Source organism: Fundulus heteroclitus, chromosome 17 (genome assembly GCF_011125445.2).
Source record: "Fundulus heteroclitus isolate FHET01 chromosome 17, MU-UCD_Fhet_4.1, whole genome shotgun sequence".
NCBI classification, from domain to species: Eukaryota; Metazoa; Chordata; class Actinopteri; order Cyprinodontiformes; family Fundulidae; genus Fundulus; species Fundulus heteroclitus.
In genome coordinates this window covers 25,070,026-25,086,529 of record NC_046377.1, presented here as the reverse complement: position 1 = coordinate 25,086,529, position 16,504 = coordinate 25,070,026, and the positions used below count along the sequence as shown (strand labels likewise).

The window sequence follows — 16,504 nt, the reverse complement described above, 5'->3', positions numbered from 1 at the left end:
GAGCCTCAGAGACAAACGGATCAGAGTCGGAGGATCTGGGCCGTGCAGATGGTGCGTGAGCGGCTCCGTTGTGCGCGGCTGCATATGTGTGGAAGGATGCGAGCGCTCCTCGCTGCTCCAGCCCGCCGTTGGCTGCGTCTAATTGAAAGCTCATTGGTGTAATTGAAGCCTCTCAGCTCTGCAGCTCCTCATGTTAAAGACTGGGACCAGATGTCATTCAGCTGTCTCTCATCTCCTGCCAATCACTAACGCTCCCCGTCTCCTCCTCCCCAGCGCAGATGGAGCGCCGGCAGATCTCCCGGACGAGACGCGCCGCTCTTCCAAATCCTCCCAGAGCCGATTTGTCAGCGCGATTTTAAGGAATACGAGATGCTGAAACGGGGGAAAAACCTTCTGGAGAACACGACAGAGAAGCGGAGGTTAGAATCAGCCGGGCCAGAAGCTCAGACCTGGCTGAGACGGGCAGGGGATGGAGGTGGGATGGAGGAAGCACAGACTCAACTTCCCAGAGTCCCTTATGGTCATTTTAACACATTCAGCACCAGCGTTAGATATAAATGTACGTGTTTAGGGCTGGCAGCTTTTACGTCTGGTTCAGGAAACACCCGGGAGGAAGGAAGGAGCGGAGGACGCAGGAAGGAGGAAAGAAGAGGAGGAATTAATGCAAGTAGGACTTAGGAAAGGATTGATAGGGGGAAGGAATCTAAGAAGGAAAGGAAATAACTAAAAGAGTAAAAAAAGGACACTAGAAAGGATGCAAGGAAGAGACATGGAAGGACACGAGGGAGAGAGACAGGAGAGAAGTCCAGACGATGAATATAAAGTTTCCATAATTCTCGTTAACCAGACGTGGAAAACACGGAAATCAAATCCACGTTCTTCCCGAGATTTCCAGGAAAATGTTCTAAAGAGGCTTTGAAGCTAAAGAGGAGATGAAGAGGAGAGCGGGAGATGAAGAGCGCGAGTCGCTACGACTATCTCAAAGTCTCAAGTAACCTAAATTCAAAGCTTAAAAAATTAGACTCTCAAAGGTTCTGATTTGATCTTTAGGATTATTACAATATGCATTTTCTGCCTTCTGAACTTCCTCTGCCTAAATTCACAGCCAAACATTTTGCTGCTTTGTTCGCCTCTTTGAATCGCCAATCATGGAGTCCTAAAGCGTAAGACTTCATCCTGGCTTTGAACCTGCGGCGGGTCAGCCGTCCTCCAGCAGAGGGCGCCAGCCTGCAGCGCTGCAGAAGCCACCTTTAAGCATCCTTCTGCGCTCTCCTTTCCTTCCCTCCTTCCCTCCTTCCCTGTGATTCATCTATCCCCGACAAAGCCGCTGCCGCTGCTCGCCCTGGGCACAACTCCTCGCCTGGCCTCATTAAAAGATCAAGACAAATCTTAGCAACAGTTAATAAATCTTCAGGGCAACGAGCTCTCTTTACTCCGCCACGCGAGTTCATCTGTTATGCTCTTTGGTCCTCTGTAAGACGTCTGTGGAAATAAATATATCAGAGCAAAGGGTTGTGCTTCCACAGCAGCGCGGTGGCGGAGGAGGACTCACCGGCCATCTGCTGGATCCCGCTGAAGGCTCCCAGGTTGCCGGAGGAGGCGGCCTGCTGCAGCAGCTGCGGGAGAGACGGAGGAGCAGAGTTAGCTGGGAGCCGGCTGGAAGCGAAGCAAGCATCCAGCGCCGGGGAGCTGAGAAGTGGTTAAGCTTCTCGGCTCAGCGCTCGATGAGCAAATGAGCTGCTAATATAGTCTGATCTCTCCTCAAAGCCAGCGCCGTTTGCATTCCTGCACGCTTCTCTCAGACAACTTGTGCATGAAAGCCCTAATCTCGCCGACTAATTAGATTCCAAAACAAATCAGGAATACTGATGCCGTCAAAAACTCAGCCTTCGAAGACTCAAATTAACGGCAAATTAACATCTTGTTTCTATTGTGGGAATTTCTCTTCGACAACGACTGGGAGAGAGGATTCAAAGAGCAGAAAAAAAGCTCCTCGATAAATCAATATACCAGTCAGGGAGTTGCTGCTCTCCCTCCAGCAAATCCAGAAAGTGGAGGTGGTTAATTTAAAAACTGAAGCAGAATGGGTTAGGGCCCAAATCTGGCTAAAAATATAAGAAGAAGTGGAGAAAGAGGAAAAGAATGAGGTGCGAGAAGAGAAGAGACGTCCCAATCAGATGAGGCGCCGGCGCTGAGCTCAGATTCGACTCAAATTGGGGATCAGGGGAAACTCCAGGGGCTCAGAAGCATCCTGGAGCCTTTTTTCTGCATTGATTTGACAGAAGCCTCAAAAAGTTGCCTACAGTGCTGTAAAAACTACTTTCTCTAACAGTTTCACATCAAAAACATGAGCTAATAAATATAAAAAGCAGTTTTCAGATGATTTATGAATTTCATAAGGAAGAATGGCTCTCCACCTGGGCCTATGTTAAAAAGCCTGACGTTAAATCATTATAATAACCACATTTTTTAGAACATTGAGATCGGTTTAACAAGCCAAACCTGCAGAATCAACAAACAGCTTAAACAGGACCTGTCTGACAGCACGAAGTAGGCTAAAAGGTCCCGATGTAAAGAAATTTAGGAATAAACGAGAAACAAAGTCTTTGAGAGGCTCCCAAAAACATTTCTAAGGCTTTTGGGCCTCACTGCCTAAGTCAAGGTCAGAGGTGGCCTAGTCAAAGGCCCCATGGTGGCCTAGTCAAAGTCTGGTCTTTAATCCAGTCAAGATGCTGCGACGTGACCTTAAACAGGCAGAGGGAGCTGGAGATGATGACTTATTCTCATGCAGACTGCTCACTGCTTCTCTCTATTCTCCTTCCCTGTCCCACAGCGCCACCGCTGGTCTGGAGGAGTAACTGCAACCACTGAAGCGCGCTCACATTATCTAAACTTCGTAAACGAGTCGTCCTCCACAGCGACGTTAAAGACCATCTGAAAACTGCTTTTTGCGTTTCCTCGTCTGGTTTTAAGATGGGTTTAATGATCTTATATGTAAGGAAAGCTGTAAACACATTGGATTGGTACAGTTTGATTAGGTTAAGAGTTTAGGGCTTTTCTTTTGCGATATATTAATCCTAATAATCAGCTTCCCAGCAGGAAGCTTAAAAGTCCACAATAACCGGCTGAAGTCTTTAGTTCCAGCGACGGATAACAACGCCGGTCCAAAAGAGAAAGAAATCTCCAGTTATTAAGTTACACAAATGATTTATCATCTTTCCATTATTTTTTATTTTTAATGTTTCAAACACCGAAGCTGAATCTTAACCTCTAATTCAGATTTAATGATTTTAGGGATCTGCTCATTTTTCTTCCACACAGATAAATATATTTCCACGTTTTAAAGGCCAAAAACTGAGTAATAACGACCAAATCTGCACACAATCCAAGGGGTTAGATGTATTTTTTGTTTTTGCACGTAATATATATGTAAATAAAACATGTTCTAATCCATTAAGCTACTTTTAAACAGAGGAGTTTTGCAGAAGAAGAGCAGCCATCAGATCTCCAACAAGCGTTAACACGCTTCTGTGGCGTTTATGAAGGAGCTCTTAATATTTCAAGTACTAATTAAAAACTGCAGTTTTAATTGATGTCATTGCACTTAATAGTTGACCTCTCCGGATCATCGTGGCTATTCACACAGCAGCTGTGCAACAAACTGGGTTTGGACTCGGTCTGAGGCACTGGGTCATGCTGGGAATGCAGACTTTGCACATTTGGTGTGCGCGCATGTTTTTTTTTTTTGGGGGGGGGGGGGGGGGGGGAGTGGCGTTTGTTCGACCCACCTCCAGTAAACGAGCATAAAGATCACATGACCTGCAGGAGACCGGCTTTAAAGGGCTCAGCTTCATGTGTTTGATGGAAAGAAGCCCTTTTCCACCGCTGTCCGACATTAAGTCAGACCAAACATTATTATTATTAGAATTATTATTACTTTGTAATCAGGGTAGTCCTGAGTATGATGTCACGGCCTTATAAGCATCACAGCATTTGTGGATTTTAAAGCTTTAACGCCTCCTTGTGTGACATCATGGAAAAATCCTGAGAAATGAGCCAAGAACAGTCCAGGTTCTAAGTACCTGAAGTTATAACAATTAGAAAACATCCTGGGAAAATCAGGAATGAGACGGGTTCTGGTGAATGAATCCACAGTGAAACACGTCCTGAAGGGCCACTCAGAGAGGAAGAAGCCACTGACCCGTAAAAAGCCAGATTACAGCTTACAGATGCCCTCAGGAACAAATAACCGTGTTTTGGCTGCATGAAGCCAATTTGAATAGTTTGGGCGTAATGATGTGACCCAGAGAAATGGACCAACAAACCATTGACATTAAATATTTGATGCAGCAGGAAACATTTCAGTCTGATTCAGTTTTAGACAGCGAGGAAAAGAACGTCGTTAACACATTATTATCCTTTGATTCCACTTTTCCTTCCTGTTATACTCTGTAAAACCTTTCCTGGCAGACCTGCTTCATGCTAACAGCTCGTGTCTTAATTGGCTGCGTTCTGATTGGTTAGCTCGCCCAGTCCTGCTTCTGCTCCAGGAGGCGGCTGGCCTCTACAGGCCCACATTCACAGAGGAAGAGGATGAAGGTGAGGAAGAGCTCCAGGAAACCAGAGGACACAGAGGACAGCAGAGGACAAAGGAGGCGGGGAGCATTGTGGGAGGACGGCTGTGGTCGGGGCACTGACTGTGGCTGCGCCGGCCACGGGGCTGCAGTAGGGGGTGGAGGCGGGCGACGCGGCGGCAGCGACTCTTACAGCCAGATACTGCGGAGTGAGGCCGCCCAGGCCCGTCAGGCTCCCCCAGGTGGTGGCGCTGTTGAGCTGCTGCATCTGCTGCGCCAGCTGCTGCTGCAGACGCCGCTGCTCCTTGTCCTTCTGCGTGTCGGCGAACTTCACCACGATGGGAGACGAGCAGCCCTGAAGGAGGAGGAGGAGCAGACAGACGGGGAGGAAGGGGGACAGACAGATTATCACACAGCACAGGTTCAGATCTGCAGCAGCATCTTAGAGACGGCGGCTCCTGCTCGCTGAAACGCGCTCAGCGACACAGGACACGAACGCCGGCGCTCAGGAAGCGGCGCTCTAAAGCCACGGGGGCTTTCTGCTTCCCCCCCCGCACCGGCGCTCGCTTATCTCTGAGTCCAAAACGCTTTCAGCAGACACCGATTTCCCCACTTCTCCAACTATTTCATCATCTTTTATGAAGTGAGACTTGACGCGCGCGTGTCTGCGTGTGAAGAGAGTGAGAGTGATTGGGTTAGCCAGCAGGAGAGGCCGACGGGGCGGCGGGCGGATTCAGAAATGTCCACCATCACGTGTAATTGTCTGCGTCTCCGGCGCACAAAGGGACCGCCGCTCGGACACGAAACCCGCCGCGCCTCCTGATGAAAGTTACAGTAAAGCGTCTGTTGCAACACGCCGTTCCTCGCGCGACGCAATCAAAGCTTAACTGGGGGGCAAATCCGACGGAAAACAAAGGCGATCCGCCACCGGAGGACGGAAAGCTTTTGATTGAAACATTTAGTTTGAGGCGGGGAGCCGCGCTCGGCAGAGGAGGGAAGGGATTTGGCTGCTTTGCTCATTCAGAGGCTCGTTTCTGGGATTTCTCCCTTTTTGACCCTAAACGCACACCGTAGACGCAGCAGTGGGTTCAGAACAGGAAAGCCAGAGTCTCGCTCCTCATTTTTTCTCTTTTTATGAAGTTAGCTGGTGTTCCACCTCTGAGTTATTATGGGATGTCAGGCCTGGTATTTGGTCATCAATCCAAACGCAGCGGCGTCGTTTCTACATCGACCCACTTTGGCATCAGGAAGTCATTAAAACGGCCGCCTGATCGTCTATAGATGATACTTTTGATTTCATCATTTCATGTAATTAAATTAATTAACAGTAACATAAAAGTAGCACCTTAGGCCCAGTTTATACAGTTTATCTGCAAAAAACATTATCGGAGTAATTTACACGTTAAACTGCGTCACATTTCTGGGTTGTTTTAATGTGTGGTGGGAAAACTGACACCTAGTGGCAGGATGCTGTTACTACACTGATAAAAAAAATCAACATTCGCTACAGGAGGCACACTTTTAGCCACTTTATACACTTTAAAATCATATATGCCTTTAGTTTATGACATGATCGCCTTTTTTGGCTCTTTTTTGGCCGGATAAATTGTCTCGACGGGCCGGATTTGGCCCGCGGACCTTGAGTTTGACACCTGTGATCTAATGCCTCCTCCGTCTCACAAAGGTGACTTGCTTACGTTTAACTCAATGTCCCTTATGGTTCTGCAAAGCCAGCTTCATAATGAAGCGTCACGTGTGAGACGTGGCCAAGGCGATTAGTGAGCTTTAGTGACAGCCACAGGATTTTAAAACTTGACCGTTCTTTTGTCCTCCACTTTTCAGCTTTCATCATTTTCTTGAAGCCTGGACTGAAGACGAGGGGAAAACTGTCCAAATAAATGTCCAGGAACCGACTTCAAAGACGTCTCAGGAAGTCTGAGGAAGTTTTGATCAACACTTTTTCAAAGATAGACAAGAAACTCTGGTTCATGGCAGGAAAATCTGCGTAAATGAGGCCTAGTTTATTTAAAATGTTTCTAAAATATAGACTGAATAAGAACCGAACACTACAGCAGCAAACAAATGATAAAACATCTAATTTTAAGGGTTTTATGGATAGAATGATCTTAGACTAACATAAATACCGATGGAATCTGAGCATTTTATGCTGTCATTAACTGGTTTAGATTAAAATATGGAATAGGAGAAAAATGCAACTTTATCTGGAAGTTGCTGCAGTTTGCTGCTAATTAATGAGGTGGAAGCTGACACAGCAGCAGATCCCTCATCTTCACAGACAAAGAGTCACTCATGAAACTCAACAGGAAGAAGAAAAAAGAAGCATAATTACACAGCAAAGCTGGCTATCATCACTTTCCAACATGACATCAAAACTGCAGGCTGCCGTCGTTGTGAGCCAAAGAAATGGCACCTTTCTTCTCGGTGCAAAACGAGAATGATAATTAACATGGCAGGATGCTGCAGAGAAATCTGCCAACATTTAGCTGCTGTAACCTGCATCATGAGATGACTTTTTAAAAGTTGATTTTAAAAGCAGAGTACAGAGAAACCATGATTTTTACACAAGGCAACCAGAGAGGATGGCCTGGTTTGGACGTAGCAGAAAACTAAGACAATTAGTCCCTAATTTACTGTTTTCACCCATAAACTGAACTTTAAAGAAGCTGAAACCAGTGAAGAATCGTTATTCCAGGTTGGTCTTCAATAAATCGCTCAGGTTTTCAAAAAGTTAAGTAAAATCCCAATTTTTATGTGTTTTTGCTAACAGATAAAAGCTTTTATAGATCTCAAACTGTCTTTTTATAAATCTGTCCAACATACAATTATCCAGTTCAGCTTTTATTGGTCTCAATATTTAGTCAGTGTTGATTCATGAAAAAAACTGAATCTGCTTGTTTGGTGCTGGACGTGGGAATGATTTACTTAAATAGACATAAAAAAAAATCACTTTTCTTTGTTTTAGAAATAGACCAAAAGTTTAAGAAACGACCAGCAGTGTAGAATAACTGAGTCCAGGCTCAACGTCTCAAAGGATGTTAGCTTTCACACAGGACTCCTGTTCTGTCAGTTCATTAATTTTTGTCTTTTCACTTGGAGAAATCAAAGGTTTGACAGATCTCAGATTTTTTATAAAACTGCAGTGATCACAGATTAATCCAGGAAGTAGTGGGTTGGTTAAAATGTGGAAGATTTCAAACTCAAGATGATGAAGAGACGACGGCGTCCAGATCTTTTTCCTTTAATAAATGCAGTCTTTATGTTAAAAATGTGTTTTTTAGTTTCTCAGGTTGTCTGTGTATGATACCAGATTCAGTTTGATAAAAAAAAAATGTTATGAATTAGTAACGATTCGCATCGATCTGGACGCTCTGGGTCGAATGTGTCCAAATCAGAACCAAAGGAAGCTGTTTGGATTGCTGTGGAGCAGATAAAGCAGATAAAGCAGATAAAGCAGATAAAGCGACAGATGAAGAAGAAGAGGCGACGGGAGGAATCGAGCTCAGGTTGAGGGTTAGTCTGCTTCTCTTGAGGCGTGGATCTTTCCCTCCGCCGACTAAACTTCTCATTACATCAGCCTGATGGAGCGTCGGGGGGGCCGTGGAACCCGGAGTTACCATCCTGCTCTGGTGGGAAGGTGGCGGCGGCTGCGGCTGCCTGAGGCGGCGGCTGCTTTCGCTTTATAAGCAGCTGCTTATAAAGTTTCACTTTAAGAAGCCATAATCTGTTCAAACTATGTTAAACTTTCAATTTATGACCGTTTAGCCTTGATGGGCGGGGAAAGCTTCACCCCCTGTTCAATTACATGGTTTTTATTTTTTTATTTATCAGAGAAATGTGAAGATTATGTGTGCAGCACGAGACTAAATTACGCAATTCAGTTGAAACTATAAGCAGTTATTGTTATTTCCAGGTCTACATGTGGAATCCCACAGCATTAAGCTGTTTTTATTTCTTTTATATCTTACTTTATAGCCAGGATTGGGTGTGAAGAACAGGATCAGGCTGTTGATGGGGGGGGGGGGGGGGGGGCGCTGCCTGGTAATGGAAGTGGCCCTCATGGGGGCATTAGCCATCAAACTAAAGCGCCTCTGAAGGGAAAACGCTGCAGGGACAGAAAGGATTCTCAAAGTTTAAGGCTTTCATTAGCAGGAAACCTAAAACAGAGAAGTGGTTCCAGACACTTTCTGCCTGTTATAAATAATAACTTATGCTGTGAAACAGGCACCATATTGATTTAGTTTCTGAATAATAAACCTGTGGTTTGACTTTGTGACGGCGCGTTGTTAATCGGCGATACAGAAATAAAATAAAACCATCATGCTTCTTTTTGTCTGATGAGGAAGTTGCTGCTGGATAGGAAGCTTACATGTCATGTTGAGCATTTAAGCAAAACAAGCTGACGTGTTTTAAATGAACCGCTGCAGCCGTCCTCTGGTGTACAGCGCCCTGCATAGGGTCAGTAAAACGTCATTCCTCCTTTAGAAATATTCCTAAACGGTTAAACGGGTCAAAATGCTGATGCTGGTACCACCGAGTCCAAAATGAACGGGTCTTCCCCTGAGATGTTTCTACAGCGCAGGAAAACATCTTTCTGCTTGCTGAGTTCAGTCTTTACCGAGCTCTTCAGTGCACAGCTCTACTTTTAGCCGGATGTATTCATTATGTCAGAGGTTTCATTTAAAAGGCCTTAAACAGACACCTGACACGCTTAATAACGCAGCTCTGCAGTGACTGACAGGACATCTTCCTGCAGCCGCAGAAATAAGCACCTTCACAATTATAGCATCCAGGTTTAGATTTACCAAACGCAGGCATGTCCAAAGTGGCCCCTGCACTGCAGAAAAGTTTAAATCCTACCACTGAAAATGTTAAGTGCAACAAAAAGTATTCATCTGTTAATGAACGTACTTTTGACATCATCTTTAATTTCATAGTAACATCTATCCAATGACATTTAATTACTTAAACGCAGACTTTGCTGCATTAGAATCTGCTTTGAATCCAATTTTTAAAATTGGCTCATTACAGCAAGTGTTTTCAAAGAAGAAGCAGTTATTATATTGCTAGACCAAAAAAAGAGTTCAGTTTAATATCGTTAGAGTCCAATTAAATTATTCAAAAATAATTTGCAAACTGGATGACCATCTTTTAATACGACAAATGAGCAAAACTCTTTTTTAAAATATTTTGGATCTACAATAATTTACACATTGATTCCGACAATAAAATCTGACTAATTTATTTAAAATCACCATATTTTGTAGAGCAGGTAATAAATTAACATAATGCTTCTGGTTTAAAGAAATTGTGCTGATGTTTTGGCCCATTTAACAAAAAGTTTGGACACCCCTGACCTAACGGCTCCATGATGCAAACCTTTAAACCCAGAAAAAAAACATTAGGTAGACATTTGTGGATTTTTCAGATGGAGAACCAAAGCTAACGGAGAAATTATCTATTCCTGACTCTGGAGGAAATGCTTGATCAGATTCACCAGTTTTAGATCAGATGGCAGTAACCACTAATAATTAATATTACTATTAACGTCAATATTAAATACATTCGGCTGCACCATTTCAATTAAATGTTATTTTATTGTTGTAGCGCCAATTCACAACAGTCATTTCAAGGCTGTTAACAAAGTCAACAGGTTAATTACCAATTATTCAGCATGCTGCATATTTACCTTTGGAGCCCCTGACGTATAAAAATGCTCCTGAGAAATCAGTTTCTCCAGTTCTGCCTCCAGACCAGCGGCGCTGCTATCCTGAAACTTTGTCCAACACACCAGAACCAGAACCAGAACCAGAGGCCCCTGGTTCAGCCCTGCAGGGCCCGGTAACGAGGCATCGGTAATGAAGCCCGGTAACGAGGCCCGATAACGAGGCATCGGTAACGAGGCCCGGTAACGAGGCATCGGTAACGAGGCCCGGTAACGGGGCCAGGTAACGAGGCCCGGTAACGAGGCCAGGTAACGAGGCCCAGTAACGAGGCCCGGTAACGAGGCATCGGTAATGAAGCCCGGTAACGAGGCCCGGTAACGAGGCCCGGTAACGAGGCCCGGTAATGAGGCATCGGTAACGAGGCCCAGTAACGAGGCATCGGTAACGAAGCCCAGTAACGAGGCCCGGTAACGAGGCCCGGTAACGAGGCCCGGTAACGACGCCCGGTAACGAGGCATCGGTAACGAAGCCAGGTAACGAGGCCCGGTAACGAAGCCCGGTAACGAGGCATCGGTAACGAGGCATCGGTAACGAGGCCCGGTAATGAGGCCCGGTAACGGGGCCCGGTAACGAGGCCCAGTAACGAGGCCAGGTAACGAGGCCTGGTAACGAGGCATCGGTAACGAAGCCCGGTAACGAGGCCTATTAACGAGGCCCGGTAACGAGGCCCGGTAACGAGGCATCTGCTGGGGAAGGGATGCAGCCAGCGGCAGCAGGGAACTGTAGATGTGTCTCCTCACCTCTCAGGAGCTCATTTAGCTCAGATAATAAATACAGACAGTTGGAAATTTCCGCCAGCACTGGCTGCTGACATAAATCTCCCCTCAGTGTGTTTTTTACCTCATCGTGGCTTTGACTGCGTTGGTTAAAGCCTCGCACACACTGATTAATCTAATCCCGTATTTTCCTTCTGCCGTCAGCCGCTCTCTACATCCGTCGCCTCCTCGCTCCAGTCGTCACGTTTGTTCGCCGTTTAAACCCACGCCGACGTGCTTCCTCTGGTGCTCTGCTTAAGCCCCGCTTCAAATGCACTTCTACATTTCTGCAGATTTCTTTTTTTCTTTTTTTTGTCACGCTTAAATGTTTCAGATCATCAAACTAAAGCTTTATGTCCAACAAAGGTAACCTGCGTAAATACAAGCATTTAGAAAATGGTTTTATTCACTAATTGATCCAAACCAACGTGCAGCATGTGAAAAAGTATTTACCTCCTAACCTAAAAAGCTTTTTTTTTTTTGCAACCTTTACATCTGTGAGAATTATTAATAAGAGTTTTGACCCACTCTGCTGTGCAGATTTTTCATAATTCACACACAGAGTGTCTTCAAGGTCACGGCTCACTATTTCAACCAGATTTAGGTCCACGCTGGGATTAGATCACTGGAGAAACTTTATTCTGATCTTCTATGACAGCGAGGTGCTGCTGTGTTCTGGATCACTGACCCGCTGCAGAACATCCCATAACCTCAGTCTGCTCTTTAATTTCTTTAAGTCATGTGGCCTTTTGAAATACTTTAGCCTACTTCATGTCGTCAGGCGGGTCCGATTCTTTCTGTCCTGATTCTGCAGGCCTGAAAATGATTTTTCTGGATCCGGCTCATAAATTACAGCTCCTGGTTAACATAAAGGTTATTTATCGTTTCTCACAGTTCCAGGTTGGTTTGAATCATCCACTAAACATCTACTGAAGTTATCAGTGTCTGACACCATCTGAAACATTTAAGCGACAAAGACATTAAAAGCAGAAGTCATGTGCACGAAGGAAAACACCTTTTTGCAGCACGGCAGCGAGAGTGAATGATGCAAATCAAGAGAAACACGATGAAGTCGAGCCTCCGCTCCGTTTCTTTACACGCGACTCAGTGAATTAGCCGCCTCGGTCATATCCACTTTCATTACCGCCTGACATTTAGTGCGTGCGTCCCGGTGTACCTGAATGTCACATGGTAATGAGGATGGATATGACAGTGACACAGCCCCCCCCCCCCCCTCCAATAAGGCGTGACACGCGGCACGTACGTGTTGGCAAACATCACGATCCGGCTCCATGCAGACACGGCGGGGCTGCAGCAGAGCCAAGACAATAACCAAACTCTATTTACCAGACCTCATTCCCTCATTCGGACCCCAAGTAATTACTTTTAAATTGCAAAAACTGGGGAACATTAACAAACGGATGCGGCAATTTAGCTGCGCCTGAGGCTAGACAGCTTGTTTTCAAATGGAAATGAAGGTATTTTGCTATTGTCCACTGCAATATTGTCGCGTTATGGTTTGAGGCTTCATTTTTTTCTCCCTCTTCCCCCCCGTGTGCACGATAAAAGCGGCGGTGTTTACCAGGCCCATTGTTGCGGACGACTGCTCAGAGCGAGGATAATTCTGGCTTAATACTAACGCCGTCGGAGGAGAGTGTCACTCCTCCTGCTCAGAAAGGCAGACGCGTCGTCGCTGCAAACACTCCGGTGATATCTGAGGTGTGACGGCGCAGACACAGCAAAGAAACAACACAAAAACAGCTCCTGTGCTCACAGCCGAAGACGGCAGCGTCCCCCCCCCCCCCATGTCAGGGTCACAACACTTCAATAGCAGCCGTGATTATCATGATCAGCTCTAATGAGGGGGCTTCAGGGGTGAACGCCGCTCGCTCCTTTTCCTTTAACACAGCCTGTTATTACCACTTTTTGTTCCTTCTCTCTGACTCACACTCCAGGCCCGTCTCGTACCGTGTAATTCTCTCCCCAATAGCGGGCCTGTCATCCTGCCCCTGTCACCGACCTGACAAGGCTGACGCAGGCGCCCCCAAATCGCGCGGAGCACAAAGGAGCGGCGGCTGGGTCTCCATTATGGCCTCGCTGGGGTCGCTGCGCGGCTGATGAGGTCTGGAACAATCGCCGCCGCCCTGTCAGGAGCTCATTGTCGCAGCGGGGTTTGGTCGGGCTCAAAGAGGTTTTTTTGGCCCGAAAAAAAAATAATAGGAAGAAATATGGAGTCGATATTTGATCAAGGTTCTCCTGATGGAGCCTGAACATGCGACGGTTCAAACTTTGACAAAACGTGAAACCATTAAATAACAAACATCACAACAAAGTTTAAGAGTTCAGAAGAAAAACATGAAGCCTCAGAATGTTACAGATGAATTAGGACTATGAAGATGTTTTCCTTCCACTAAACTTCCCAATACTACAACAACCTTCTGAAGCATGGGATTATCAGTTAATGTCTTCAGTCCTCTAATATTTCTGTATTCAAAATCCCTAGTGGTTTAGTGGTTTATTCAATATATATATATATATATATATATATATATATATATATATATATATATATATATATATATATATATATATATATATATGTCAGACTCCATAAAAAATGGAGTCTGACTTTGGAAAGAGCCTTGATAATGATGTGTGATGGGAATTGGAGCTTTAAATAAAATTTAAATAAAACTGAATTGAACTGAACAATTCTGCAAAGCAGAGTGGGTCTATATATATATATATATATATATATATATATATATATATATATATATATATATATATATATATATATATATATATATATATATATAATAATTTTTTTAGAACAATATTTGTGGGTTATCGTTACATGGATGTCAGAATCAACACTTGAAATGAGCCGACATATTGTACAAGTTTCCCCTTTTCAGTTGAATTAATTAAATAAAACACTGATCTAGTTTTTAATCAAGGCCTGTAGATAAAAAGAGGATTAGATATTATTCTTTGCATTTAACATTGGATATGAAAGAGATGCAGCTGCTCAGCAACAAGTTAAAAAGTAAAACCCAGACTTCCCATCAGGAGAATTCTGCGTTGAGCTGCAACAAGTTGAACTTTAACTCATCCAGTCTGTCATTTTCTTCTGCTCATGAGCACAGAAGCTATTTTTATTCATGTATTTTGTCCCAAAACGTCAGAAGAATATCGTTGTTACTGCCTGAAACGAGACTGAAGACGTTTTTCTACCTCAGCTGGTGTGAGAGAAAAGTAAATCTTCAGCATCATTTGCTGGTTTTAAGCGTCAGATTCAGTTCAAGTTTTATTTATTTCATGTTGGATCATTCCTCATTGCTTTCAGGAAATGATGAATTCACATTTTATCCTCTTGCTGTTAATTTTAATAACATCCTTCATGTAAAGAATGTAGGTAAAAGCGACGCGTAGAGCTACGTTCACAACCTCTGATTGTTTCTATCAACAGCATGTTTGAATTTCATAAGTCCGTGTTTATTTGTTCTGCTTTAAACTGTCTCTAAATACTGTCTGCAACACATTTACAGACGTATTTTAAACAGTTTTAACAAGCAGGTGAAATTAATAAAATCAGTTTGCAGGAATACTGCAACAAATACTGTAGACTCTGACTTTTTAAATAAAATTCAAAAAATTCAGCAACAGCATAAGACAGTACCAGGGAGAAAATGGTGTTCAGATCAGAAATTAGTTTTAATGCACAGCTGCAGATTATAAATAAGCATGGAGTGATTTATCCAACTCTGTTAAAGATGAAGAGAATTTTAAGATGAATCAAATTGTAAAGATATCACCTCTGTAGGAATATCTGCTCTACAGATTGGTGACACATTGTCAGAATAGGGCTGGACGATAATTCAATAACAATATATATCAATGGATAGACGTATACCGATGAAGGTTCAATAAAAAGTTTAAATCCTTTTGCATTTTAGCCATGTAGGTTAATATTACATCATTACGTCCTCCCAACCAATCACAACGCAGGCCCAGGAATCAAGCTCCGCCCCCTTCAAAGAGTTCATAGAGCAGTTTTTTTTCTTTCATTTTTAAAACTTGCAGTTTTGGTAAAAGTTGGTTGAACAAACGGTTGAGTTTGAATTCAGTGTTTGTGTGTTCTGTATATAAATATAGGTCACTAAGTAACAGCATAAAATAGACAGGGCTGTACTTAAAATATAAGAGACATGTTTTGAATTTGTTGATAATTATTGATATCGATCAAAACGATTTCTGTTTTATCGATATATCTTTTTTTCCTATATCGTCCAGCCCTACGTCAGAATAAGGAAGATGCGTCAGATTTTTGGTTTTATTGCTTAAAAACATCCAGCACTGTGTGAGTGCTGGGAGTACATCCCTGGTTTTGCACGTGGAACCTGTTAAGCTGCGTATGGTCAGCATAAAGCGTTTGTCTGCAGACGGAAATGATGCATGCTGAGCAGAAGACAGAGAGCTGAAGAAGAGTAGCGTACCTCCATGGTCTGAGACTGGTGCATGGCTTTGATTGCATTCTGTGCCATGGCTCTGGTGGAAAACGTGACAAACGCACAACCTGTAAGGAGGGGGGGGGGGGGGGGGGGGGAGAAGGACAGCGGGAGGGAGGAGGGGCAGGAGGAAGAGGAGGAGGAGGAAGACAAGAAAGAACAAAAACAAGACAAAAGGGTTGGACACGTCGTTGTTATAAAAAGAAAAACAGATCGATACAGAGAACATCTCACAGGTGGACAACATCGTTTTCAGCAGCTGGAAAAACGAGCATCATGACATCACATCCTGCCCCCATCAGCCCACCGCCTCGCCGACCACGAGACGCAGGCCGGCTTCACGGCGCCCGCCTCACCTCCGCGGCGCCGTCTGCCGCCGGCCCAATTAGTCCCACCTGAATCCTCTGCGCTCTCAGCAATAAGAAGCAGTGAACATTTGCATTAAAGCCATTTGAATTCATTCGGGCCATTGTGCGTCTGATTGGGCGCCGCGTTCTGGCTTTTGTTAGATGTCGGAGCGGCGGGGGCGCAGACGACACGGCTGCAGGGAATCAGAAGGAGAATCGTATTAATTCAATCCCCACAGAGACGGGAAGGAGGCGTGGCCGGCCGGCCTCCGTGATCGTCGCAGATTTTAACCAATCAAGACGGCCGATTTTAGGGCGGCGTGGTAAGAAGGGAAGCGCGGCGGTGTTTGTCTGGCTGGTTAGGGAGCGATTAAAGGAGATAATGTGAGAAGTGCTTCAGCAACACCCCAGGCTAATAATATGCTAACAGCCTGAGCGCGCCACGTTAGCGCAGCCTGAACGCATCACACACACACAGGAAACAGCCGCGGCCATCAGATAGACTCAGCGGCTGCTCGGCTGGAGGGAAAGGCCGACAGCGGAGGAAACGTGAGGACGGATAAGGCAGCGGAG

The 16,504-nt window shown here is 44.7% G+C and overlaps 1 protein-coding gene across 25 annotated transcripts in view; it reads right to left on the bottom strand.

Moving 5' to 3' along the window:
- The window catches only part of celf2 (cugbp, Elav-like family member 2), a 275,924-nt gene that overhangs the window by 23,646 nt on the left and 235,774 nt on the right, over positions 1 to 16,504 (bottom strand). For 14 of the 25 annotated variants that reach the window (XM_036148979.1, XM_036148984.1, XM_036148982.1 and 11 more), the window contains 3 exons: positions 15,573 to 15,652; positions 4,699 to 4,929; positions 1,553 to 1,616 (listed from right to left, as the gene is read on the bottom strand). In XM_036148979.1, the coding sequence (XP_036004872.1) occupies positions 1,553 to 1,616; positions 4,699 to 4,929; positions 15,573 to 15,652 (375 nt within the window). The remainder of the gene's footprint in view (positions 1 to 1,552; positions 1,617 to 4,698; positions 4,930 to 15,572; positions 15,653 to 16,504) is intronic. The other 11 variants (XM_036148988.1, XM_036148992.1, XM_036148994.1 and 8 more) reach the window with 1 other exon arrangement.